This window comes from Vigna radiata, chromosome 5, assembly GCF_000741045.1.
Source record: "Vigna radiata var. radiata cultivar VC1973A chromosome 5, Vradiata_ver6, whole genome shotgun sequence".
In the NCBI taxonomy this organism is placed as follows: Eukaryota; Viridiplantae; Streptophyta; class Magnoliopsida; order Fabales; family Fabaceae; genus Vigna; species Vigna radiata.
Window position 1 is genome coordinate 27,312,470 of NC_028355.1, and position 26,329 is coordinate 27,338,798.

A 26,329-nucleotide genomic window follows, 5' to 3' on the forward strand; every position below is an offset into this window, starting at 1 on the left:
TACAATGTAATATTTAGATTCATAAATATTGTTTTTATATAAAATTATTGATGATGTAAAGTTTGGTGTAGCTTCTAGAGATTTAATTTACTCATTCTTTTGTGAGTATCTATGTATATGATGTCGTACAATCCATGGCTGAGATCATATTGCACGAGAATTATAGATATCATATCGGTATGCATTTAAAGTTAATGATATAATGAGTGGACATTACATACAATATGGAAATCCATGCAATGTAATGTATAAGTTTTAAACATTCCTAAAAGAGAGTTAGTATTTTTGAATCAATTTCATTTATGTAAAAGTATAAGAGGAAAGATATAAAAGAAATATTATTTATCTGGGTAAGATTTTATTTATAATAAAATATATGACATCTAGTATCAATTACTTATTTGAATATGAAAGTGTCTTTACAATCATCTACATCTTAAGTCAAAGGAAGAAACATTTCAAATAAGAAAGAAAAAACATATTAAATAAGGAGATAAAAAAAAGAAAATATCAGATAATAAGATAGAGGAGTCTAATAAGGTCTTGTGATAATATTTTAGTCTCACAAGACATGTAAACATAATTGGAGACGAATATAATGAAGAAAGAGATTTAAAAAAATAAAAGAAGCATGAAAAATATATGAAAAAAAATACTTTAAAGAAGATTCATAAGAAAAAAAATTCAATTATTATAAAAATAAATAAAGAAATCTATATATAGTTCAAAATTACTAGAGAAGCAAAATTATTCAAGAAACCTATATATAGTCTAACCTACAATTTATCAATCAAACGAGAGCACCCAAGTCGTGTGAGTGGCATTAGATGTGAAATTGGTCTTCGAGATTAATTTGGTCCTCCACAAAGAAGTAATGAATCCTTGAGTCAGGAAGCCTTGAGGAAGATGGAGCTCCAAATGGAGGGAAAAATCAACCAAAGCATGTTAGCTATGGAGCAATGCTTCATGGAACAACTTCAACAATAACAACAAATACAAAGAACACTTAAAGAAAAGCTTTAGTCCATGTAGTAGTAGAATATGAAGTTACCCACTAAAGCTCCAATAGGATGTCGTGTGAGCATAGAATGCCCACACTCTATTGTAGATAATATTGACTGCACTTGTCAGTATGAACTATTGGTTCATGGAGATCCCTCGCACAAATGGCCATAAGACGACAACTTGAAGGGCAACATATTATTCATGGTGCTCCTCTATTGCCCCACTACGTGCGTGCGACGATTAATGAAGTTTGAGATCCCCATGTACGAGTGCCCATGCCGACTTCATAAATTTAATTCGTGTGGGAGACCTAAGGCACATTTATAGCTTGGCCTGAAGCATTGACCACACCATACTTTGGCCCACCATGGGTACTATATTGTTATTATTAGTATTTTTATGTAACATTTTATAAATTAATGATCCATACCTTTGAAAATATTTATTTCAATTTTTTCATTCTAAGAAGTAGGTCATGCGTCAACCTCTTATTCATGAAGATGATGACATGGCAGAAGTAGAGGATAATCCTCTAGGAAAGCTCATTAACGAAATTAAACAAGTTGAATAGAAGACTGGTAGAGCTAGAGTGAGAGTTAGGAGTATTTGGTCTCTAAAGTTATGTGCCATTGTACATTATTCTAAATGATGCACTAAAGGTCATTAGGAGAGACAAAATGTTGAATACTTTAATCATACGACTATGGTGCATGTAAGGTTTTTCATTGTCTTCCATATTTAAATCTTGGAATTGTTACTTTTTAATATATACTTAATTGTCTTGTTATAAGTACATGGATACCATAATTGTGGACCAAGGTCAAGCTTCCATGTATGAATTTATTGAATCTCAAACCATTCAATCTTCTGGAAAAAAAACTCGAGTACAAACTTATTTGCAAACATGAATGTTTGAGTCAAAAAGAGAGATGTACCTTGGGTTTTACATTGTTGGATATGTGTTACTGAATGTAATATTTTATGATGTAATGCTAATTAATCGACTAACTATTTGTGATTCATAGTAGGATCCATTCATAACTAATGGTCATCATTCTAAGACAATGCAAATTTGTATGTTTTTTTCCTTGCACAAGAAGATGAAACCTAAGTTGAAATACATGTACAAACGTAAGTGTTACTTTTTTCTTACATCATCTACTTAGTTATATTAATACTAACTTATGTTTCAAATATTTCCAATTTAATTAGAATTAAGGGTAAGCCTAAAGCACAACAAATTTAACTATTGTAGGTTGTCTTAAATTTATTAATTTTTGCATGTCAATTTATGACATTACTGTAAATTTTCTGAGTTGTGCTGGAATATTTTTGTTTTTCAGGTTTGGATAAATTGTAAATATAAAAAAAATTTAAGAAAATGCAGCATTTTACATTTGTTAGTACAATAACAAATGTCGAAAGACGTCAGACTATACTATAGCCGACATTATTTGACATCTGTTAGTGCACTAATAGACATCAAATACTACCCAATTTTAGTTAAAAGTGGTGTCATTTAGATGTCAGTCTGTTGTAATACTCGTAGTTAAAGAATGTCAGACTCTCATGACCGACATTCTTAGACATCTGTTTTCAACTCTGATATCAATTTGATGTCTTTGACTAAGTTGTCGAAGTTTACTCTAATGTTAAAAGTAGAAAATAACATACATAAAAAATTATTTTTATAATAATAGACTTTTCAGTATATATGAAAATACGTTTTATAAAATATATCATTGGAACATTAGACTTTTTTTTTTAAAAAAAAAAGAATTCATTTAATTTTTTAAAAATCTTAATAAAGTGTCAAATTTCCTCTTTTAAATCTACGTTTTTGTGCATCCAAGTATTATTTTCTATTGTTGTTCAAATTTACTGCTCTCTACAAGTAAAATGAGTAATTAAATCAATATTACTTATTTTGAATGGTGAAAAGTTGTTTAAGCGACTTCTCATTTGAATTTCTATTTGTTCTAAGTATTTAACTCTAAAACATCATATCCACTACATAGATTCTAAATATTTAATAACTTTGTACTTTCTTAATTATGCTTCTAACACATGCAAGGTTCCAAAACGATAGAACATCTTCCTATCATCCATCATAACTCATTGAAATTTAAAACTAAACTAACATTTCCTACTTTAATTTTCTTTATAGTCAATGAAATTAGAATTTGGAAAAGTGGATTGGAGTAAAGCCTCGCAATAGTTTTCTAGTCACTTCAAAATTCAAACCCTAACTATCAATTCTTGCATATTAAGATCAAATTCAGATTTCCTTATACTTTCTATCAAGACCTAATTCATACATTTTTATATCAAGGAAGAAAATGAAACGAAAAGTGATTGAAAAGAAGAAGCAACTTATCTTAAGTATCCTAGAATGTATTATTACAATATATTGAATAATGATATTTTAACAACATTATAATATTATTTATGTGTCATCATGTGATTGGTTCAACATTACTCCACAATCAATAATAATAATAATCATAAATACTAACATAGACTAATCACATAATGACACGTAAATAGTATTAAAATGTTGTAAAAAAAATATTGTCAAAGTATTATTATTCTAATATATTACATATTGTAGGTAATAGTTCACAAAGGAAGGAAAAAAAAAAGATTTTATAACGTTGAGATAGAAGAAAAAGAAAAATAATTGAACATAATAAAAATAAAGAATGAGAAAAGTTGAAGAACAAATATTTTTGTTTAGAAATGATAACTGGTAAGGTAGAGACATGTTTCATTATTCCATTATTATCTTTGAAGTAAAATTTCATCCCCATCTATATATTTAATGGGTATAATTTTTTTTTGTCACATTTCCATCTCGTCAGATAACAATATATTTCTAGCAGTGTCCATATTCACTTTTTTTAATGTTTTAATACCAATTAATTATCTTTTATAGAAAATAAAAATCAGAAACATAATATTATAAAATATTTAATATCAAGATGATGTATTTTCATGTTTTGAATGTCAAATATCTAGAAAGGAGTTATAATTGTATACCAAATAACAATTAGATAAAAATAAAATAATTATATAAAATATTATACAATCACATATAAATGAAATTTTATAACAGTAAAAATATCTAATAATTTTGCAAAGTTAGTAAAACAAGGTTGATAAATTTTAAAAAAATATTTTCAAAAAATTATAAAAAGAATGAAAATATACTAAAGTTTAAAAACATTTCAAATATTTCTTTCTTTTATTTCTCTAACTTCTAATAAAATATATTTCTTTAAACATTAATAAAGATTATGATACATCACTAGAACAAAATCACATGAAAAAAAATTAAACAAATAATAATTTAAATTTAGAGATTTTTCATCTTTTTAACTACAATTTATGTTGAATGGTCATAACATTCATGACAATGATATTAAATTATTATATTATAGTAAATGAAATATCTTTTATATTATTGTGAGGGGTAAAAAGTACACTTTATAAGATTGAGTTAGAAAAGAAATATGAAAAATAATTAAAAGAGTGTTCTACGTGATAAAAATAAATACCAAATAAAAATATTTAAAAGAAGTAAAAGTGATTAAATTAGTGATAAAAAATGATGTGTATACTATTAAACATGTTGAATATAGTAAAAAACTATATTTGGGATTAATATTGCTTGTGTTAAATATACAGTTCTCTATTTATAATAGAAGAAATATGAACTAAGCGCAAAATACAAATAAAAAATAATAACAAACTAACAAAAAGATAAAAGATAAAAATAAAATATAAAATATAAAATAAAGATAATATATATAACGGAACGATATCACATAAAAAAATGTATAACTAAAAGTATGATAAGATGGAAATTTGGAGATTTAAGAAAACTTTCATATATTAAACTAGTTAAGCTATCGAGAAACAATGAAAATTTGGAGATAAGATGGAAATTTGGAGATTTAAGAAAATTTTCATATATTAAACTAGTTAAACCATTAAGAAATAATGAAAATTGTTTTAGAAAAAAATTCAAATTAAATAAAAATTAAGGATTAAAGTGAATAAAAAAAGTAATTTTTTTTTATATTACTTATTAAATAAAAGATTTACACGATTGAATACATGAAATTAAATTAAATCTCATGTAAAAAAAATAAACAATAAATAAAATAAAATGAATAAAAATAATCATATTTGAGACTTAAAAAGCATATAATTCCCTAATATTACTAACTTATTTACTATCTCTATTTTTTTTTCATCACTTTAAATATTATCATTACAAGAAATTTTCTACTTTACTAAAAAAATTAGGTAGGGATATTTTCACTAATTATTCACGAATTTGCAAGAAAAAAAAATGAAGGAACAAAATTGTAGCTAACTAGTAACAAAATAGCTATAGATTTGCTAAAACATACATTTGTCACTAAACCTTCTCAATTAAAAATATAATAAATAAAATAACTTTTCATTTAAATATTTTAAAACTATATTTTGTTCAATTTGTTGGTACAAAGAAAACTAAATTTAATTTTTTAAATTCAATTTGTTGCTAACATTCTTCATGGAAGCTATTTAATTCCTTCAGATAATTTAATACTATTTAATTAGTCTTGTTTTAAATTTTAGGAAAGCTATCATATGCTAAAGAATTTTTAGAATACCACATGATGGTGTGTGTAACTTTTAAGGACAAATTTACAAGCTTGCTTTTTCTTTTCAGATGATTCAAATAATTTTAACTTTTCTCATGTGATATATTTTTAGTATCTTACTTTTCTTTTTTAAATTACTCAAATAATTCTAATGTGCTTTTGTCCAATAATTTTACTTCCTAAGTGACACATAAAGTTAAGTCATGAACATTAGCAACGTTAATCCTTAAAATTATTAAACACCGTTATTTAACCATTTTAAGCATTAATTTAATTTTATTTATAATTTTAAATATTGATTATATATAATTCTAAAAATGTTTTCTTTTTTCTCTAGAATAAAGTAGTATAAAGAAAGAGTATTCTCAATATTATGAGATAGGATGTGATTAGGTATTGGAACTGCCACAAGAACGTACGTAGAAAATTATCATAAAGACGGAAATTTTAAATAGTTTCACTTCATCTATAACAACATATATTTCTGATAAAAGAAAAAGACATATATTTCACCTATAATGATATATAAATGGACTTTTTTATTTAATATGTACTTTATATCTTTATTGTATTCCTATAAAGAATTCAAAATTTTGAGTGTATTATTTCTTATAATTTTCTTTTAACACCGTCTAATAATAATATTTTGACGGCAATAAAAATAAACGTAAGTCACATCGTCAACTTTATTTAAAAGAAAGTTAAATTATTCTTAATGTGTTAAATACATTTTAAAATATTTTTTTTAGTTGTTTGTATCATTTTGATATGTTCTAACTCAAATGTCAACTTGAAATAACATTTAACAAGTCCTAAAAAAATTAAATTATTAGGTTAAAAATAATATATTCATTTATTTTTAAAGTTTGGAAACAAAAATGTATCAAAAATTGAAAAAAAAGAATAAATTCTATTTTTTTTATACAAGTTTAAAGACTAAAAGCATACTTAATCCAAAAAATTTTTATAAAAAAGCAAATAAAAATATCACATAAGAGAATTCTTTTTATAAGACAATGTTCCATACAAAAACTCATGTAGTAGAAAATTTAGTCTCTTACTTTTTTATGATTTTATCCCTTCTAATTATAGTTGATGTATTATACACATTAGAGAACATCTTGACCACCTGGTTTGAGATGATCTAGGCCTGAGTGTACTCGAATAACACGACAAGATGTAGGTTAGGACAAAAACAAGGACAATTGTGATTAGTTAAGATAAATGACTATAACACATTAAAAGAGTATTAGACAAGTTAATCAAGGTGATTAAGTACGTGAACCAAGCTCATCCATGTAAAAGGCCATAAACACAATATAAATAGCATAGTGAACAAGGTAAATTAATTACGTTTCATTATTATAACGTTTATTACCATATGTTGCACTTGACTAATTTGAGCGTCAAAGTGTCTTCTACAAGCATATCCCATCCTGGTCTCGAGGATGCATGAACCTAGGATATCTCAGCTTAAAGGTGTGAAGTTGGATTGTAGAGTACGCTCGAAGAGTTGTTCAAGGAAGTCTTTACAAGGTATGTTTAACCTTACAAGAACATTTTAGCGTCCACCGTGGATCGATGTGTATTATATGAAGAAAAACTATATGATGTCTATAAGAAGCAAGATGAATGAAGCTAGGGAGGTTGGCCAGGTATTGCAAGATATGGTTATGTTGCTGGAAATGCAACAGAAGTTTGTTGAGTACAAGAGAACAATCAAAGAGATGGATGTGTTGAGGCAGGAGAACACTAAGCAGAAAAGGAGGCAGCGATGACATTGGCGAGGTCGTTGATCTGTTCCTTGGAGGTGTGGTTACGGATGTCCTTAAAGCGATGTAGACTTTGGTGATAGGGACGACGTAGTTGTGGAAGTCTGATCGGGAAACCTTAAAGGCAACCCTAACAACAACAATAAGAGCGAACTCGAGGTGGGGCGACTACGGTGGTGGAGGACCACCGAGCGCCTAGGATGAGGCGTAAGGGTGATGATGTATGAGAGGCTTTGAGTGGAATCAAAATTTGATTTGGAAAGAGAAGCAAGCAGATGAAACAGAGTTTCATCTTCTGGACTAAATTTCCCATATTCCATTTTGGCTTTTCCCAATTTCATGGTGGAAGTTTGACATGTTGAAGAAGTGGTGAGTATTGAGAAATTGGTTGAAGTTGCTATTGAGATGCTCTGTGCTAGTATGTCAATTGTGCTAGTATTGAAGTTGCATTTGCAAGAGCTGAACCAGATATTCCAATTGAGATACCAATGTCAGTTGTGGCCAACGCAAGAGCATCATTTATGCCATCTCTTATCATGGTTGTCAGCCCATCTCCAACCATTGTTACTTTCTTACTATTAGATTTGAAGTTATATTTTAATCAGTTCGTTTGCAAGTAAATAATGTTAGAATTTTATATCTAACAATTATATTCTTTATTGGAGCAAATAATTAGGAAGACAAATCATAAAAAGTGATAAGAACATCAGATATATGTTAGATATAGCCGTTGAGGACAAGTTCTGCAACTATTTGAGGAGAAATTGAAGATTCGTGAAAACTAAATTAATATGAACAAAACAACGAAAACCATTTTCAACTTTAACCCTTCAACACTGAAAGCATGTATTTGCAACTTATCAGAAGGATTCTTATGAGTAGATGTTGAACCTTCTCTAAATTGAAACTCAAAATGTAAAAGGCAACCTCGTCTCAAATTCAGGTGTACCTACAATCTGTGATTGGGAAGAAGCAATTTGCTGCTTGGCCTTAGAATATGGGGATGTTACTTTTTTCTCCCTTTCCCTTCGGCTTAGCCTTTTTCTTTTGAGAAATTGCTACATAAAGCTTTGAAGAAAGGATTACAAGAACAACAACAAATATAGGTTCTGGTGAAGAAACCTTTGAAGAATCAAAAGAAGACACGAAACCCTCATTTATGGGGATAATCTCCTTCTCTGGTAAAGGGTGATCTAAAGAGGAGTTGGACAAAGAAGACATACCTACTGGTGGAGAATGCATAAGAGGAGTTGAAGAAAGGCCTCTTAAGGAGTGAGAATGAAGAACTTGTAGAGCGAAAACACAAAAGTTGGAGAGGAAGGAAACTTGACGAAGAAGAAACTCAAAACAAATGAAACAAAATGAAGGTGAAGCATGAGAGTTCGAAAGATTTAAAAGAAAAGTGGATTAATAAAATGTCACTTCCCGCCAAACAGATACAACCTTTGGCACTTCGCATTTCCTACCAAAACTAATGGGATGTTGTCACATCAACAGAGAAGTCAAATACATTTAATGGTGGCTTTGCATGCCTAAAACAATAATCACTAAAAACCTTTCATTAATGCGACACGAAAATAAAAAGGGTGAATGACTTTATTAGTAAAATAAGTTTGGAAGATAAAACCCTAAAAGGTAACATCGAGTACCATCACAGTCAAAGACGACCACCTAGAGCCCGACCAAAAGGCCATCCCACTTTCACATAAAAGGCGACTTCTACTCCACCAAAGGATTATTTACTATTGTAATAAAATCTTTTCCGCTTGCATTAGTAACTCATACATGTTGGATATCCAAGTGTAAGTCTAAGTCCCACATTTAATAGAATTGAGAAAGTAGAGCACCTTATAAAGATGAAAGACCCATTAACCCATTGCCTTAAGGTTTTGGGTACAGAGTGGTGCCGATCCTTTATATGGTTAGGCTTAGATCTCATTGGTGTTTATGTCTCCTAGGTGAACTCCCTCCTTGATAGACCCAACAGTGGTATCAGAGCCGATGGTTTGTCTTGGTGATCGACTCAGACGAGTATAACGATCCCTATACCGAAAGTCTTCCCGGCAAAGGGTATTCAGGTAAGCGAGTTTTGTTAAGATACGACGGTTGGAAAGGGTTACTCGTGGTTGTGGTTGGTTGGGAATGCTTCTGCTGGAGGGGGAGTACCTATATGGAAAGGACTCACTCTTGAGGAAAAGATTGTCGGGAATCCAAGTGTGAATCTAAGTCCCACATTGGATAGAAATGAGAAAGTAAAACACCTTATAAAGATGAAAGACACATTAATCCATTACCTTAAGGTTTTGGATAGAAATAATGTCAATCTCTTATATAATTAAATTCAGTTACTATCAGTGTTTGTATCTTTCTAATAAATTTCTTTCTTAATAGACTTAACAATACATGACAAAAGAGGCCATTATCTTTCAAACAAGATTAAATGTTATGCCTATCAAACTTATGAGCTGGAAGACTTTTATTGTAAAGATATTTTATGCACGTTAAAGCAGGGAAAATTTTATGAATAATAAGTATTCAAATTATATAATTGTTGTGGTCTCTGAATTATAAAATGATTATTTACCATTACGTAGATAGTTGAACTATGTAACCATATCTCAGTAACTCTATATAAAGAGCTCGACCATGAAATACAACGTCCTTAAGTCTTACTGATATTCTAAAAATATTTTAAACTTTGTTACTTAGTTAAACATGATATAGTGTTTTACAAATAAATCATCATGTTGAAGCTGATCTGTCTTAGGAAGCTATTTGGAAGAAAATGTTGCAAATAGGAAATCCAAGTGGAGTAAGAAGCATTGGAGCATGGAAAGAAAAGGTGCAATTCGAAGGCAACCCACCCAACCTAATAAAATGAATGAGAATAGTAATAGAAGCAACAACCACCATAATAATAAAAGCAATAATAATAAACGTAATAAAAAAATAAAAAATAAAAAATAAAAAAGGAAAAAGACAGAGACATATGATTTGGATGATGCAGTGACAGGAACACGTCAGAAACCTGTGAGAAAAGAAAGGGGGCAGAGGCAAATTGCAACAGCAACAACGCAAAGAAAGGAGACAGTTGGACAAATTGGTAATTTCCGCCGCCAGAGCATGAAGGAAAGAGAAAGAGAAAGAAAAAGAAAAGAAAGAAATGTTTGATACGCGTCTCTATGAGGCCCATATTCCATTGCCATTACCGACCTCACAACGCATCGCAACACCTTCAAATCCCCCTCTCCTCTCTCTCGCCCCTCTTCGCAACCCATCCATAATCACAATCCTTTCTCCTTTCTTTCTCTCTCTTTCTTTCTCTCTCTCTCTCTCTCCCTCTTTCTCCGATCGCAAAAACCTAACTCCGTTTTCTCTTCCTCCATGGCTCAGAAAACCGAGAACGAAGAAACCGAGTTCAAGGTTCCCGAAACCATTACTCTATGCGTCAACAACTGCGGGGTCACAGGGAACCCTGCCACCAACAACATGTGCCAGAACTGCTTCACCGCCTTCACAGCTTCCACCGCCACAACGTCATCAGCTACCGCGCCCACCGCCGGAGTCTCCTCGCCCTCCGCTAGATCCGTTGCGTCCGCGCGTCCTCAGAAGAGATCCTTCCCCGAAGAGCCTTCCTTGGCAGCAGATCCTCCCTCCTCCGACCAAAACACGCCGTCCGAAGCCAAACGCGTCGTCAATCGCTGCTCCGGTTGCCGGCGGAAGGTCGGACTCACCGGATTCCGGTGCCGGTGTGGCGAACTCTTCTGCGCGGAGCATCGGTACTCCGATCGCCACGACTGCAGTTACGACTACAAAGCCGCCGGTAGAGAAGCCATCGCCAGGGAGAATCCGGTGGTTAGAGCCGCGAAGATCGTCAAAGTCTGAAGAACAAAAAAACAAAAAAGGAAGAGAAACACGAAACGGAATCTCGTCGTTGACCCGGCTCCGCGCGATCGGTTCGAGTCACGGATCTTCGCTTTTGTTTTTTTCAGATTATATATATAGAGAAGCAAAAGAAAGTAGCTGATGACAGATTTAAGAGAGAGCGTGTGTGAGGTTTAGAGAGAGAGATTGTTGCCGAAAAGATGAAGAAGAATTTATCTGAATTTCTCTTGTGTTCGATCAAGCTCAGATCGTTTCATATTTTTTCTTTTTATTTTTACGCTTGTTTTCTTCCCGATTTGATCTTGAAATGATAAATTATTGTGATTTACCATGCTTGTTTCTATTCTCACGTCGTGGATCTGATTACTTGCGTAATTTCGATCGAAGAATATTGTTGTTTGCATCATTGGTTCGAAGTTGTCTCAGAAAATATGAGTTTGTTTTATTCGAAATTAATTTACTGCTGAAATCGATTGATTCTGCGATTGAACTCTTGATTTTGATTTCTGGAAAACGTTGAATTTTCTTGTTAGATTATTTGGTGGGCGATGATGATTTTTCTGAGAAATGAGACACGGCGTGGTGGAGTAGTTCGGCGGTGTTCGTGGGGGTATTGTGGTAATTTCGAGCGCTTTGAAAATGGAATTTTCGGTAACAGCGATAATTGAAAGTGGGGTGGGGGCCACGTGATTTGACATGTGACGATATATTGGGCTGTGAGATAACGAGTTCGGGTGCGATATATTGCGGTTTTTTCCTTTATGAAAGTGACTGGCGCCTTATGTGACCCAATAGAGTATCGCCAGGTGTTTGCTGAATAAAGGTATGTGACGTATGACACAGACATTTTTTATAGTTTTTTTTTCGAAAGGAATATTTTTTTTATTTAATAAAACGAATCTTAAATTTTTCTGTTTTCTTTTTCTCTGGATGAAGTATATTTATTTCGGATAAGAGGTTAGCGAATTGCCTTATTAGGTTCTGTATCCTCTAAGATATTCCGATCTTCTTGTTTTTGAGAATTTTTCAAAATACGCTTATTTGACTTACAGATATTTAAGTGTCAATACATGAAAAGGGATTGATTATAAACGAATTATAAGTGAGTCGGTTAACTAATAAACCATATAGAAATACAATTTTTTTTTAAATTGTCTTTAAGTGTGTTTCTTTTATTTGATAATTTATTCTTTTATTATAAAACGAATGATTTTTTAAATGATGATTTTTGTACTTTTTAATTAAATCATTTTATATTTTAAATGATGTTTAGGCTAGATTTCCATCAAACCCACCTAGAGGATTAAAACAAGTAAAATAGTTTAATCCAATGACCAAACTGAATAGCTTGTAAAATAGATTAAACCAAACAAGAGAAACAACGACTTCAATTAAAGGGGGTTAGTTTTAATTGGTTTGTTTAGTCTATATCCAAGATTGAATTAGAGTGAGTTTATTTCTAAAAACAATAATTATAATTTTGAAAAATTAAAAAATATTATTTTATTAAAATATATACATATATTATAACTTATATATCAAATCATTAAATATAAAAATTGGAAATAATTTTATTTATATGAATTAATCTTTTCAAATATTACTTATATTTTTTGAAAAAAATATAGAATAATTATTGTTATTAGTTTTAAACCACATCAAAATAATCTGTTAACTTGATATAAGGTCAAGTCAAAAGAGACAATCCCATTTTACCAGTTTTACAAAATGATATTTAAACTAGGAAAACATAAAAAGTCGAATAGAAATTAACGTGTGAACATAATTCCCGAAATTCAAACAAAAAATGGAGAAAAACATTAAAGTATGAGGTAGATGATCTAAATAGAACTGTTTATACGAAAATATATATTTAACAACTTTTTCTTTACAATCCTTTTACAATCGTTTGTTGTAATCGATCCATTTCAAATATATAAATAATAAAATAGTAATACATAGTTTTTTTAAAAAAATTGTTAAAATATTATGATCTTAATTAGAACTGAACAAGAACTGAACAGTTAAATTTAATTATCAACCATGTTAATAAATTTTTAATAACTTTTTAACAGTAAACTATTTTATTCATTGACTAATTACAAATTATTACCTAAATAGTTTTAAAAAAATTATTAAAAAAACATTTTTTTTTCTTTAATTATATCAACAAGTCATATAATTTAAAATAAAATCTCTTTAATTTAATTTTTATTATAAATAATGTAATAAAGTAAAAATTGAAATAAAATAGAATAAATGAGTGTGTTAAAAGGGAAAAATAATTATTTAGAAGCATGTGGTGGACAAGTTGGGGTGCAATTTGCAGTTGCAACTATGCTGTCTGATAGCAGATCAAAGCTACAACTCACCTCGTAAAGGATGAAACATTTTGATAAGGAAATGGTCACATAATATCATTATCCCAAGACTACGGTTGGTGGTTGATGATGTAAAATACACATTATTTAGTGGCAAAATCAATAATTTCATTTTTAAATACGTGACATATTTTTTTATTTATTCTTTAAACAATTTTTAAATTATCATCACATACATTGGATTTCATTATTAACTTTTATAAAATTATTTCTTATCATCCTACTTTTTCTTTTAAAATAAGAATTAAATATGTTTTTAGTTCTATACTTTAAAAATTTTAGTTTTAGTCTCTTTTTCAAATTAAGGTACAATTTAGTCATTCAACTTTAGAAAATTCTAGTTTTAGTCTTTTTTATCAAAATTTTTTAACTTTATTTGCTGTTTCAAACGCGTTTCTCAGTTAACATTGAAGCAAAAATGTGTCAAATAGTGTAAACAATCCAAATGCTATAATGAAACGTACTTGAAACAACAAATAAAGTTAAAAAAATTATGTAAAAAAGACTAAAACCAGAGTTTTCTAAAGTTGAAGGACTAAATTGTACCTTAGTTTAAAAGAGAGACTAAAACTAAACTCGCCTCAAAGTATAAAAACTAAAAACATATTTAACCCTGATATTCAAACTAATGCACATTTCACTATTACTAAAGTAAATATTTTTCTTTTTATATACTTATAATATACTCTCACACAAATAATTCATTTAGTATGAAGACACAAAACAGATTAAAATAAACATTGGAATGAGTATGAGGATAAATAGATATATACATATCTGTCATACTCAATTTAAATAATTGACTACTATTATTCATTTTTCAATGAATACAAAAAATTATATCAAAATCAAAATAAATTTAAATATACTCATTTATATTTGTGTTTAGTATTTATTTAAAAATTAAATCATAATCATCCCGTATATTTATAAGGAGAGACTATTTTTAATTTTAGGTTATTAAAATTAAATTTTAAGTATAAGAATTTAATATATAAATAAATATAAATTATAATACATATATTATAATAGTTGATGATGGAAAATATATATTTTAAAAAATATATATGTTTAAACCAGAACTAAATGTTGCACATAAAGAGTCAACTAGTTTTAATTGAATTTTTACGAAAATTTTCTTTGAATAAAATTTTTCCTTTGCTAAAACTATAAATTGAGGTACTATTTTTCTAAAGAAATTTAATTAATGGGAAGAAAAAGAGACACATTAAAAGTGGTTTTGTGACTTTAGGTAAATATATGAAATGAAGGACACCCACTTGGGGCAAGGTATTCTATTTTGTCCTTCCATTGCAATCAAAGGTCACCCACCAATCAAATTAAAAACAATAAAGGGTACCCCACGAAAACCTGGACTGTACTGCAAAATACTAAAAATACCGAAATACGACGTATGCAAGAATATGGAAATACGTAATACGCAGTTTTTTTATGTTTTTATTCCTAGTCTCTCTTCAAAACTTTGGACTAATTTAGTCTCTCAATTTTTAAAAATGTATGAATTTAATTCTTTTAACCAGATTTTGTTAACTTTATTTGCTATTTCAAACGTGTTTATCAGTTAACATTGAAACAAAAATGTGTCAAACAGTCAAATGTTATCATGAAACGTATTTGAAACATCAAATAAATCTAACAAAATTTAGTTAAAATGACTAAATTCAAACATTTCTAAAATTGGAAGACTAAATTAGGCCAAAGTTTTAAAAATGACTAAAAGTTAAGGGACCAAAACATATTTAACTTTTTTTTTTATCGTACAATTAAATAGTACACTTATGCGTATACATGCACTTTTGTTGAGAGTTTTATTTGAATTAAATGTTTCTCCAATAAAGTATTGTCATAATAGGACTTATAATACAAACTTTAGTATAAAACTAATATAAGAATGAGTTAAAGAAATGTTTGTGAATACAGATTTTCCTATTACTCACCACAGTTGTGAATACAAATCAGGGTATTTATCACCAATCACCGACAATATAGTTTTATCAATGCGCGGCGGAATTTGTTTTATTTCAGTGCCAAGTTCTTGTTTAATTCTATATACGAAAAAGGAAAAAATTTTTTAACCATTCTTTTTTCATAACATTTTGACAAGCATTGACAATTTGTGATAGGTTATTTTCAAATATTTTTTTAGAATAAATTCAAACAGATCAATAAAATGATGACACGTGTTCTGTTGTAAAAAATTATTAAAAAAAATTTGTTAAAATATCATTATTTTTTGAAAAAATAAATGAAATCCACGAGAAATCAATAGGAATTTTGAATGAAAGTTACCTATAATAAACACTTACAAATTAAAGTTATCCTCATAAGTGATCAAATTCACTCCTAAACTTAGGTGTCCAAATTTCCCTGAACAACCAACGACCAACCTGTATAATATAACATTCATAAGAACACAACCATTATCGCAGTGGAAAGAAAGTAGAAATTGAGCATAGAGCATACCCTATGTAGGTAGGTTTATGAGTTTTGGAGAAAATAAAAATTAATAACAAATCTTTACATTGATGTAGAAACAAGAATAACCAAGTTCAATGATTTATTTGCAGCTGAAATAGATATTATTGTTCTTACAACATTCAAAGATGACATATGGAAAATCCAAGGTATCTTGACATAGATTACCTTAGAGAAAAGAGTATTGATAGAGTTTTTGGAGTTTAAAAAAGGACATTTGACGTGAGTCTCTTTCATCATCGACGTCAGTTCCATCCATCATCGACGTCTAATTCCAAAAAAAAAAAAATCCATTTTGACGTTATTTTTGAGTATTTTCGCAGCTTATTGACGTCTTGAGAAAGGAATCTGACGTTTAATGTGTATTAGACGTCGGCTCCTTATATGTGCAACGTTTAATGTCCGAAAAAGTGTTCTTTCAAATATGATTTTGTAGAAGATTTGACATATGGTCTGTGGAAAACCGACGTCTAATTCGAAAAAAAAAAATTAATATTGATACTTAAAAAGAGACATTTTTGGACATTTTTAATGTTCGTGGAGAGAGGAGCCAATATTCTAAAGACAATAAAATAGTGACTTTTCAATTCTGTACACAGACCATTTGATGTTCGATCTTAATAAATTTGAAGTCTATACCTTATTTGACGACGGTCCTCATTTCAATCGATTTTTGTAACGAGGATTTATTTACAAAACCATCAACAATAATTTATTAAGTTAGATTTATTAATTTATAAATTACATTGACTTGTTAATTTAATTTAATTATTTATTAACTTTTGTTTCAATATTGTTTTTTTAATTTATTGTAAATGAAAATAAAGAAAAAATGTTTTTCAAAATTTTTTTAAATTAACTAATAAATGAACAGTATTAAATTAAGTAACTAATCCGTGCTGCATGGAATCGTTGTACAGGATGACCCTCCTCTTGACAGCAGCATATGTAATAGTATAATGAAGGATATATAGTTAAAATTGGTAGTTTATGGTGCTCCAATGGAAATTTCTGAAAATTTGCTTTGTACTGATGAAGCATGTAACTTGTTTGCAACACGTATGCACAAGATTTGAATGAGAGTAAGATGTTTAGGTTGTTCCATGCAAAAATCTTAGGTCCCAAGTTACATAGACTAAAACCTATAACGTTCCAAATTTTGTTCCCTCCTTTTCCTGAATGTTGTTCCCTTCTCTTTGAAACCTCTCCTCGGTTCCTTTCCATTTCATCATATCCCTGTGATCCTCTTCTTTCCTCTCTACTCCTTACTCTGAAATCTTCATCTTCTGTCTCCTGTTGCAGGGTCATTCATGCCCGAGTGGTCAAATCTCTGGATTACAGAGATGGGTTCATAGGTGATCAATTAGTTTCATGTTATCTCAACAAGGGGTCCATCCCAGATGCACAGAAGCTGTTTGATGAAATGCCCTACAAGGATTCTGTCTCTTGGAACTCTTTGGTTTCTGGATTTTCTAAAAGAGGAGACCTTTGTAACTGCCTGAGTGTGTTTTCTACAATCAGGTCTGAAATGGCACTCGAATTGAATGAGCTTACACTGATATCTGTTATCTCGGCTTGTGCTTCTGCTAAAGCCCGAGATGAGGGCTGCTATCTTCATTGTTGTGCAGTGAAATTGGGTATGGGATTGGAAGTGAAGGTTGTTAATGCTCTTATTAACATGTATGGGAAGTTTGGCTGCGTTGACTCCGCTTTCAAGCTATTTTGGGCAATGCCGGAGCAGAATATAGTGTCATGGAATTCAATGGTGGCTGTTTGGACACAAAACGGAATCCCCAATGAAGCTGTTAATTATTTTAATATGATGAGGGTAAATGGACTTTTTCCCGATGAAGCCACAATGGTGAGCTTGCTTCAAGCCTGTGAAAATTTACATTTGGGAAGATTGGTAGAGGCCATGCATGGTGTTATCTTCACCTGTGGTCTTAATGAAAATATAACAATTGCGACTACTCTTTTGAACTTGTATTCAAAGTTAGGGAAATTGAGTGTTTCTCACAAGGTCTTTGCAGAGATAAGCAAGCCTGATAAAGTGGCATTGACTGCAATGCTTGCAGGGTATGCTATTCATGGGCGTGGGAAAGAAGCTATAGAATTCTTTGAAAGGTCTGTAAGGGAAGGTGTGGAGCCTGATCATGTTACTTTTACTCATTTGTTAAGTGCTTGTAGTCATTCAGGGCTTGTCCGGGAAGGAAAGTACTACTTCCTAATCATGTCTGAGGTTTACAAAGTTCAAACTCAATTGGATCACTATTCATGTATGGTTGATCTTCTAGGTCGCTGTGGTCTAGTCAATGATGCTCATCAGCTAATAAAGAGCATGCCTTTAGAGCCAAATTCTGGAGTTTGGGGTGCTCTTCTTGGTGCTTGTAGGGTTCATCGTAACATCGATATTGGGAAGGAAGCTGCAGAGAACTTGATTGCATTAAATCCTTCAGACCCTAGAAACTATATCATGCTTTCCAACATTTATTCTGCTGCAGGTCTGTGGAGTGATGCATCAAAAGTGAGGGCTTTAATGAAGACTAAAGTTCTTACCAGAAACCCTGGATACAGCTTTGTTGAGCATGGGAATAAAATTCACCTTTTTGTGGTAGATGATTACTCTCACCCTGATTCAGACAAAATACACAAGAAGCTGGAAGAGACTATGAGAAGAATTCAAGAAGTTGGTTTTGTGTCTGAAACTGAACCCATTCTACATGATGTTGATGTCGAGGTTAAAACAGATATGATTAACAAACATAGTGAGAAAATAGCACTTGCCTTTGGACTTTTGGTTTGTAATGCTGATAAGCCATTAGTTATTATAAAAAATCTCAGAATATGCCGAGATTGCCATAACACAGCAAAATTTGTCTCACTGATAGAGAAGCGTACCATCATTATCCGAGATTCAAAGCGATTTCACCAGTTTTCAGATGGATTATGCTCTTGTGGCGATTATTGGTAGTGATCGCTGATGGAGTTTGGCATTTCAGGAATGTATTGTCATTGGAACTCACAAGAGCCAACATGGTAATAAACTTAATAACCCTATATTAATGAAGTATAATCCCATGCATGTTCATATTCAATTCCTCCTTCTAACCAAAATTTACCGCTATCTGCATGCTGCTTACCCAATATTAGACGAGAAACCAACTTAAGTTTTTAAATCAAATTCATTTTCTATCTGGTAAGTTATAAATTTAAAACAATCTAATTAATCAGTATGTTCCCTTAGTTTTTAATTCTTTATTTATTTTTGTATTACTGTTTCCTGACCTGCTTTTTATGCATTTTTATTTTTTTCATCTATTTGTTGTTGACTAACGGAGAGGAGTACTGAAATCTCAACTTTGTCATTCGTTATCTTTTGTAGACTATTTAATAGCGCCAACTTTGCCAAAGACTTTAGGTTTCTGTTTGTTTGGAAAATTAAATAGAAAAATCAATTTCTTCCCTTTATAAAAGATTTATAATATTTTGCTGAGAGTTACATGGTTTTCAAACTTTGAAGAAGGTATTCATTCTGGCAGCATGAGAAGAATTAATGTATGCACTTAGGCATAATCATTTCTTTTGTTAGTTTAAGTTTTGTGTTTCTATCCCTTCCCCCTCCCTCTTTTCATGCAAACTTTCTACTGCTACGAAATAAAGGCTTGTGGTGACAAAATGTAAGACAGATTCTAACTTCGTAGTGTGAACGAAAAAAGACAATTTTCTTTGGATGATTCCAAGAAGTTTTAGTAGTTAATGTAGCATACAGCTATATAGTCTGAAGTTAAAAACAAAGAAAGTATTTCGAAAAGTGCAGAAGCCAGTTTTTACCACTCTGTATTGAGTACTATAGAAAATTTATGAAGTATTAACTTCAGATATATTGTTTTGGACAGACATTTCGGCATAGGATTACTTATCAGTTTTAATAAGCAGCTTACTCGTTATTTTATTGATACCAACCATGGAATTAATTTAGAGCTGGCATGCAGGATGAACTGTGTATGTGACATTATATGTAGGATAGTGTATATTTGGAACTTTTCTACATGCCTCAGTTTATGCTAACAGATATACATTCATCTATTATCAGATCTTACTGAATATTTAAAAATAGAAGCCACATTTATCTGTAGGATATATCTGGAACTTTTCTACTTGCCTCAACTTATGCTAACAGATATACATTCATCTCTTATCAGATCTTCCTGATTATTTAAAAATAAAAGCCACATTTATATGCAGGTCCAAAAAAAATGGGAGATCCCTTATGCTGTTTTAGCCCATTGGACTGAACTTGGTACTGCTTGGAGAATGTTTTGGGTATGGGTCAAGGTCAACGGTTTAGGTTGCATTATGTTGTTCTGAGGTCTGAAAAGTGATTTCCCGTGCATTCACCAGGGATACTTGCAGAAGATACTCCGATACCAAAGTTAGTTCAACGTTTGACACATAGACTTAATGTGATAGTATATGCCCATAACCTACCTCCTTACCTCCAACATTTATTTATAGGTTTTGTGGTGGACTTTTGATTAACGTTGGCTTAATTATGACCCAATTATGAGTAATTATACTTTACTCTTAAGTTGATAAGCTTTAAGATTAATCTATTCTTGGACTATTCATCTCGATCATTCCAATTCATGGCCAACCGATCGATCACACCGAACTCGTTGTCCTGTTCACCGAGTTGGTGATTAACTATCCAGGTTGGTACATGGCCGACGGACCTTTTTGGTGACCAGTCGGTCTCGGTGACTTGTGCTCCAAAATGTGAGATGTGGGTTTTGAGCTGTGGGACATTCATTTGGGCTCGTGTATGATCAACTAGTTTGTTTGGCATTTTGACCAGACTCATTGGTTTGTGCTCCAAGCTGGTACATAGCTGGTCGACCTGTTTGGTGATTGGCTGGATTGTTTGGTTGACCATTCAAACTATAGTTGATTGTGTGAACTATGGCTGACCAAACAGTCATACACTACTGAGAACAATAACTTTTTGAATACTCCTGATAAGGGCTTTCTGCTGGTCCATGGTTGTGAAGATTATAATTTATGCAGAATAGACCCGCTAGTGTCATGTGAGATTTTCATGACATGGACATTTAAGGGAAAGATACCATGTCACGTGATCCTTTTTAAAAAAATTCTATTTATCATTCTCATCAATCTTCTCGTGACCTTGTCATCTAAAAGTCCCGCATGAGAGGATTTATTCTTTTGTTATCCAAGGTAATGTTCTGTTTATTGTTGACAAATCAGCAAAACTAAACAAGAAGAAAAAAATTGACACATGGTGGTAATGGGATAATTTAGAGTGGAAAGGGCACTTATTTCTATGTACATGAATTGATAACAATGTCGACTCACCAAAGCAAAAATTTCTAGTTATTGATTACTGTTCTAACCAAAAGTTAAGAGACTTAAAAACTATTAAAACTATTCAAGGTGTGTTCTCTTTGTTAATGGTTGAGGTTTATTTATAAACTTAGAAATACTTAACATTCACTCCCTTTGGGTGTAATAGGTTTAAGTGTCAAGACATGTATATTTGTGGGCTCGGGACAAATATTTTTCTTAATTTTGCAGAATGTCAGAGAAGCAGTGGAAGCACAAACAGAATCCATCTTTCAATTATTACAGTGTGATGAAATTTAGCGAGGGTTAGTTTTGAAGCTTTGCATCTGAGAAGAAATTTGGCAACACATACTTTATACATGTGCAAAGCTGATTCTATATCACAGCAATCAGGTTCGAATGAAAGCTTTCCGAAAATATAGAATATTGAGAGTTTTCTCTTGGATTATTTAAGAATTTTTCTTGGTTATGGAAGCTTGATCACTCTTGTGATATCTTAAACGCTTTGAATTGTCTTTTGTACTCCAGTTTAAGTGGATCACTAAACCTGATTTACGGCTTTCTAGGTTCTAAACTTTCTTGATTCATATCAAGCAGCTACATTTCGATGCATTAGATGACAGTGTTGTGTTTCTTTAATTTTGAATGTGTTTCCTTTTACAACATGGTCACTCAACTGTTTTTATTTATAGTTCGTGTAAGTAGATTTTTTTGGTTCATGTTTATAATTCTTGTAAACTTGGACAATCAACCTAGAATATTCTATAAATTTTTTGATACAGTATCCCTTAATTTGGGGAAATTTCCAAAAGAAAAATTGTAAAATATAACATTTACATTAGTCCAATACAGTTAAGTGAGAAGGAAGCAAGAGTTTTGTAGAGAAATTTAGGTGTGGGTCTATTTATAGACCAGGTCATATCCTATAAGTTAATTTAACTTCTAAAAAATTGTTTTGATGATTATTTTTTTCATTTTTATTTTTCTTTATTTAATAAATTGAATGTTTATCTATCTTCGATTAGACTCTTAACACACATCTTTGTGGGATGAAATGTCTAAGCTTCTTCCATAAATCTTACTATTATTATTATTGAGATAAAATTATCATTTTATCATTTCGAGTTTCCGTTTTTGAAAAAGTACTAAAAATTGTAATTAAAAAATTAAAATTTGTGTTTCAATAGTATAAATAATAAAAACTTTTATATTTTTTCTATAAATTATTTTTATAAAAATCATCACACAAATAAACTCCTTGTTTACTGGTACATAATATTAAATTTGAACTTTGACCGGTGTCCTTTCTTCAAACATCACTTATGGAATTATATTGGAGATATTACATTTGTTAGGATTGCTGCCAAATTTAAACTTTTATGGAGTAACTTCAACTAGATATTCATAAATCACAATATATTAATTCAATAAAGATATCGATTACATTAATAACAGTTTTGGATGCTTCTACGTTGGTGCATTGTGTGATTCTACTTTGAATGGACAAAGGGTGGGGGAAATTATGTATATGCTTTTCATTGATTTTGTGCCTATGATTGTTTGAATAATTAAATAAACAAATTTGATTTGTACCAAAAATGTGAATTCTATGGTGGAAAAACATGTAAGTGGCCAACCGGGTCTCACCATTCTTATCTATTAGATATATTAGTAAAATATTCAATGTATAAATTAAAAGATAAGATAATTTAGTCTTAGAAAAAAAAATTATATACAAAAATAATTTAAGGATAAATAAACATATTTATCTATGAAAATGTGTGATATTATCATTGTAATCCTTAAAAGTAGTATAATTATTAACATGGGTTTAAATGTGAAAAAGTTATTTAATTTCTTTTTATAGTTAGAAAAGATGTATATTAAATTAGACATCTCTAAATATGTTGTATTTACATGACATGGTTTGTACACATAAACATGCCAAATTGTTGATGAATAAAATGAACTAAATTTTGAAAAAACCAAACTTGCCTTTTTTTTTTCTTTTTTAGTAACGAAATGCATGGTTTAATTTGATGTGGTAGATCTTAACAAAAATGTTCATGTCTACTCTAAGCATATTTTAATGTGTTTTTATAAGAATGATTCGGGACTTTTACTTCTCATATATTCAATTTTAAATATTATTTTAGTCTTCAACTTCTCCAAGAAAAATGATTTTGACATGATTATAACATATCGTACATTAATATTATTATTTGACTTAATCAAGATCTATTTTCACTAAGTCACATTTAGATTGGTTAATCATGTTGAATGACAAAGGTTTTTTGACCAACCAACATCTTTGGTGAAAGTTTTATATCGAGTAGAAATAAGACTAATTTAGAGTATATATTAGATGTAAATCTCGTCTTATAAGTTGGTTTTGTAAGGTTGAGTTATACTTAAAGTTTATTTCTCAACATGATATTAAAGTCATGAGTCAGAGTCTATCCTAATAAAATTTGATGACATGTTATCAGACTGTTACCAGATCATTCAATAATGTTTAGTCTCATGTCTGTGATGTATATACCTCAATGTGAATGAGTATATTGAAAATCTTACATCAACTAAAGATAAAGTCAATTTAAAGTATATATATAAATACAAACATCACCTTATAAATCGACTTTTTAAAAGTTGAGTTATGATTAAAGTTCACTTCTCCACAACAATCCGACGGTCACATGAGACAAGTTTTGTCTATTGGAGTTAAAAAATATCTATTTGACTTAGTATTGACACTTTATATTTAGTTAGTGTTTCATCATATAATATAAGTCCTGATTTAGTTTGTTTAGAATGTGATAATAATGAATTGGTTGTGGCATTGGAAGTGGAAGATGAATTGAGATGCAGAGAGGGGCCCTTGGAATGTGAATGCGAGAACAGGGATGGCATTGTAGTTAATGCATAGATGCAAGAGATAAGAACAGGAGCATGTGCCTCCATTAATAATGTTCTCTTCTCACATTTTCATGGATCTACCATCACAAAACAAAAACTACGTACTTTTAACTTTAACAATAAACTTCATAAACAGTAATAAAATCCCTTGTTCTGTAGTGCACGTGATCTCAATCACTTCCTTTTCTTTTTGTCCTTTTCATCTTTCTCACTACGATATTATATTACACCTTGCTTTCATCATTTCATTATAATCGAATCGGGTACTTATTCGGGTCACCCACGATAACTAGCAAGTCTTCAACGGGTTTCCGCACAAGCAGTCGTTGAATCCAAACGATGACGCTTCCAGGTGATCGAAGGGTTCCCCGACAGGAATGGATCCGCACAGATGGTTATGACTCAGATCCAAATGCCCGATATACTTAGCGGATGCCAACGACGTGGGTACCCGACCCTTTAAATTGTTGTAAGACAAATCCAAAGCCATGAAATACGAGTGTGACCCGAAAACATCGGGTATGGATCCTTCAAACCCATTTCTGCTCAGGTTCAAAATACCCATTCCCCCGTTACTTAACAAACTCTCGGGTATTAAACCCTTTAATGAGTTACTGTCGAGATTAAGCACGGAAAGAACCGGCATTTTTCCGAGCTCATACGGAACCGAACCGGTCAAGCGGTTCACGGACAGGTCCAAGTCCGCCAGCCGGTAAATCTTGGAAATTGAAACCGGTATGGAACCGGTTAATTGGTTCCGGTTCAGCAGCGCTCGGCTCAGCATTGCAAGGTTGCCGAAATTCTTGGGAATCTCGCCGGTGAGAAGGTTGTTGCTGAGGTCGAGGTGTTTGAGTGAGGTGAGTTCGGTGATTGAAGGTGGAATTTTTCCGGCGAGGGTGTTGTCGGCGAGGTTGAGGACGGTGAGGCGGTTGAGTCTGCCGATTTCGGAGGGGATCTCGCCGGAGAATCTGTTTCCGATGAGGTCGAGGATGCGGAGGGAGGAGAGAGAGGTGATGCAGGCGGGGATCTCGCCGGAGATGTCCTTCCAGTCGGCGACGACGAGGGTGGTGAGGGTGTCGATGCCGCATATTGCCGGCGAGAGTTTTCCGGTCATGTAGCCGGAGCGGCCGGCTTTCTCGAAGATTGGGTCCTCCGACTCGCCGCGGAGGTTGACGTCGGTGACGCGGCCAGTGGCGGCATCGCAGCTGACGCCGTACCAGTTGAGGCAGCAGTTGGAGCCCGTCCACGAGTTGAACAGACCGAGGTAGGGCTCGTTAAGCGCCTGCCGGAAGCCAAGAAGCGCCTCCCTATCTGACGGTGAGCAACCGCTGGCGGCGATTACTGCGGCGGCGAGAATGGCCGCTGCTAATAGGAGGAGCCAGTGGCGTGCCATAGAGTGTATTTTAGTATTTTAGTGGAGTGTGTTTGAATAAAGGAATGTTATATATAGATGTTAAGTGACGAAATTAGCCCCGGTGTAGTATTGTTATTACAGTCGGTGGTATGAAAGTTGCAGTGTGATGCACATGGTATTGTGTTTGGGAGGAAGACATGGTAGGGCTTGCTTTCTTTTGTGTCCAATTATTGGGGTTTTGTACTTTCATTTTTAAGTAAGTAAAAATAATTGATGTTTGAAGTAGGCAGAGTAATCACTTTTCTAGGTCACTATGAAGTACTTTGTGAAACGTTAGTCCACTTCCTTTGCACAGGAATGTGTAAGTTGGTTGAATAGTTACAAAACATTTCTAAAAAGTTATAAATCCTATGCAAATAAAAGAAGATTTTTAGAATTTTGTTACAGTGAACATATATTTTTAAGAATTACACAATTCATTCACTGGTGTAGGAAGCTTTATTC

At 31.6% G+C, this 26,329-nt stretch overlaps 3 protein-coding genes across 6 annotated transcripts; 2 read left to right on the forward strand and 1 right to left on the reverse strand.

Annotated features, from left to right (window-relative positions):
• Positions 1-10,609: 10,609 nt before the first annotated feature.
• LOC106760836 (zinc finger A20 and AN1 domain-containing stress-associated protein 5) lies at positions 10,610-11,652 on the forward strand. The gene has a single exon (XM_014644267.2). It carries the CDS (start codon positions 10,817-10,819, stop codon positions 11,315-11,317), a length of 501 nt encoding a protein of 166 aa, XP_014499753.1. The 5' UTR covers positions 10,610-10,816; the 3' UTR covers positions 11,318-11,652.
• A 5,484-nt stretch (positions 11,653-17,136) lies between these two features.
• LOC106761600 (pentatricopeptide repeat-containing protein At5g40410, mitochondrial) lies at positions 17,137-22,172 on the forward strand. Of its 4 annotated transcripts, none has more exons than XM_022781268.1 (3): positions 17,138-19,230; positions 20,440-20,626; positions 21,787-22,172. In XM_022781268.1, exon 1 carries the CDS (start codon positions 17,282-17,284, stop codon positions 19,163-19,165), a length of 1,884 nt encoding a protein of 627 aa, XP_022636989.1. In that variant the 5' UTR covers positions 17,138-17,281; the 3' UTR covers positions 19,166-19,230; positions 20,440-20,626; positions 21,787-22,172. The 4 variants fall into 4 exon arrangements, with proteins under 4 accessions (XP_022636990.1, XP_022636989.1, XP_022636991.1 ...); XM_022781270.1 differs by lacking the exon at positions 21,787-22,172 and having other exon boundaries at positions 17,138-17,276; positions 17,497-19,230; positions 20,440-21,366; XM_022781269.1 differs by lacking the exon at positions 20,440-20,626 and having other exon boundaries at positions 17,137-19,230.
• A 2,269-nt stretch (positions 22,173-24,441) lies between these two features.
• LOC106762878 (DNA damage-repair/toleration protein DRT100) lies at positions 24,442-25,872 on the reverse strand. The gene has a single exon (XM_014646988.2). It carries the CDS (start codon positions 25,862-25,864, stop codon positions 24,761-24,763), a length of 1,104 nt encoding a protein of 367 aa, XP_014502474.1. The 5' UTR covers positions 25,865-25,872; the 3' UTR covers positions 24,442-24,760.
• Between the last annotated feature and the right edge of the window lie 457 nt (positions 25,873-26,329).

Coding starts and splice junctions, on each gene's coding strand:
- LOC106760836 (XM_014644267.2), top strand. CDS start 10,817: ATGGCTCAGAAAACCGAGAACGAAGAAACCGAGTTCAAGGTTCCCGAA.
- LOC106761600 (XM_022781269.1), top strand. CDS start 17,282: ATGTTTAGGTTGTTCCATGCAAAAATCTTAGGTCCCAAGTTACATAGA.
- LOC106762878 (XM_014646988.2), bottom strand. CDS start 25,864: ATGGCACGCCACTGGCTCCTCCTATTAGCAGCGGCCATTCTCGCCGCC.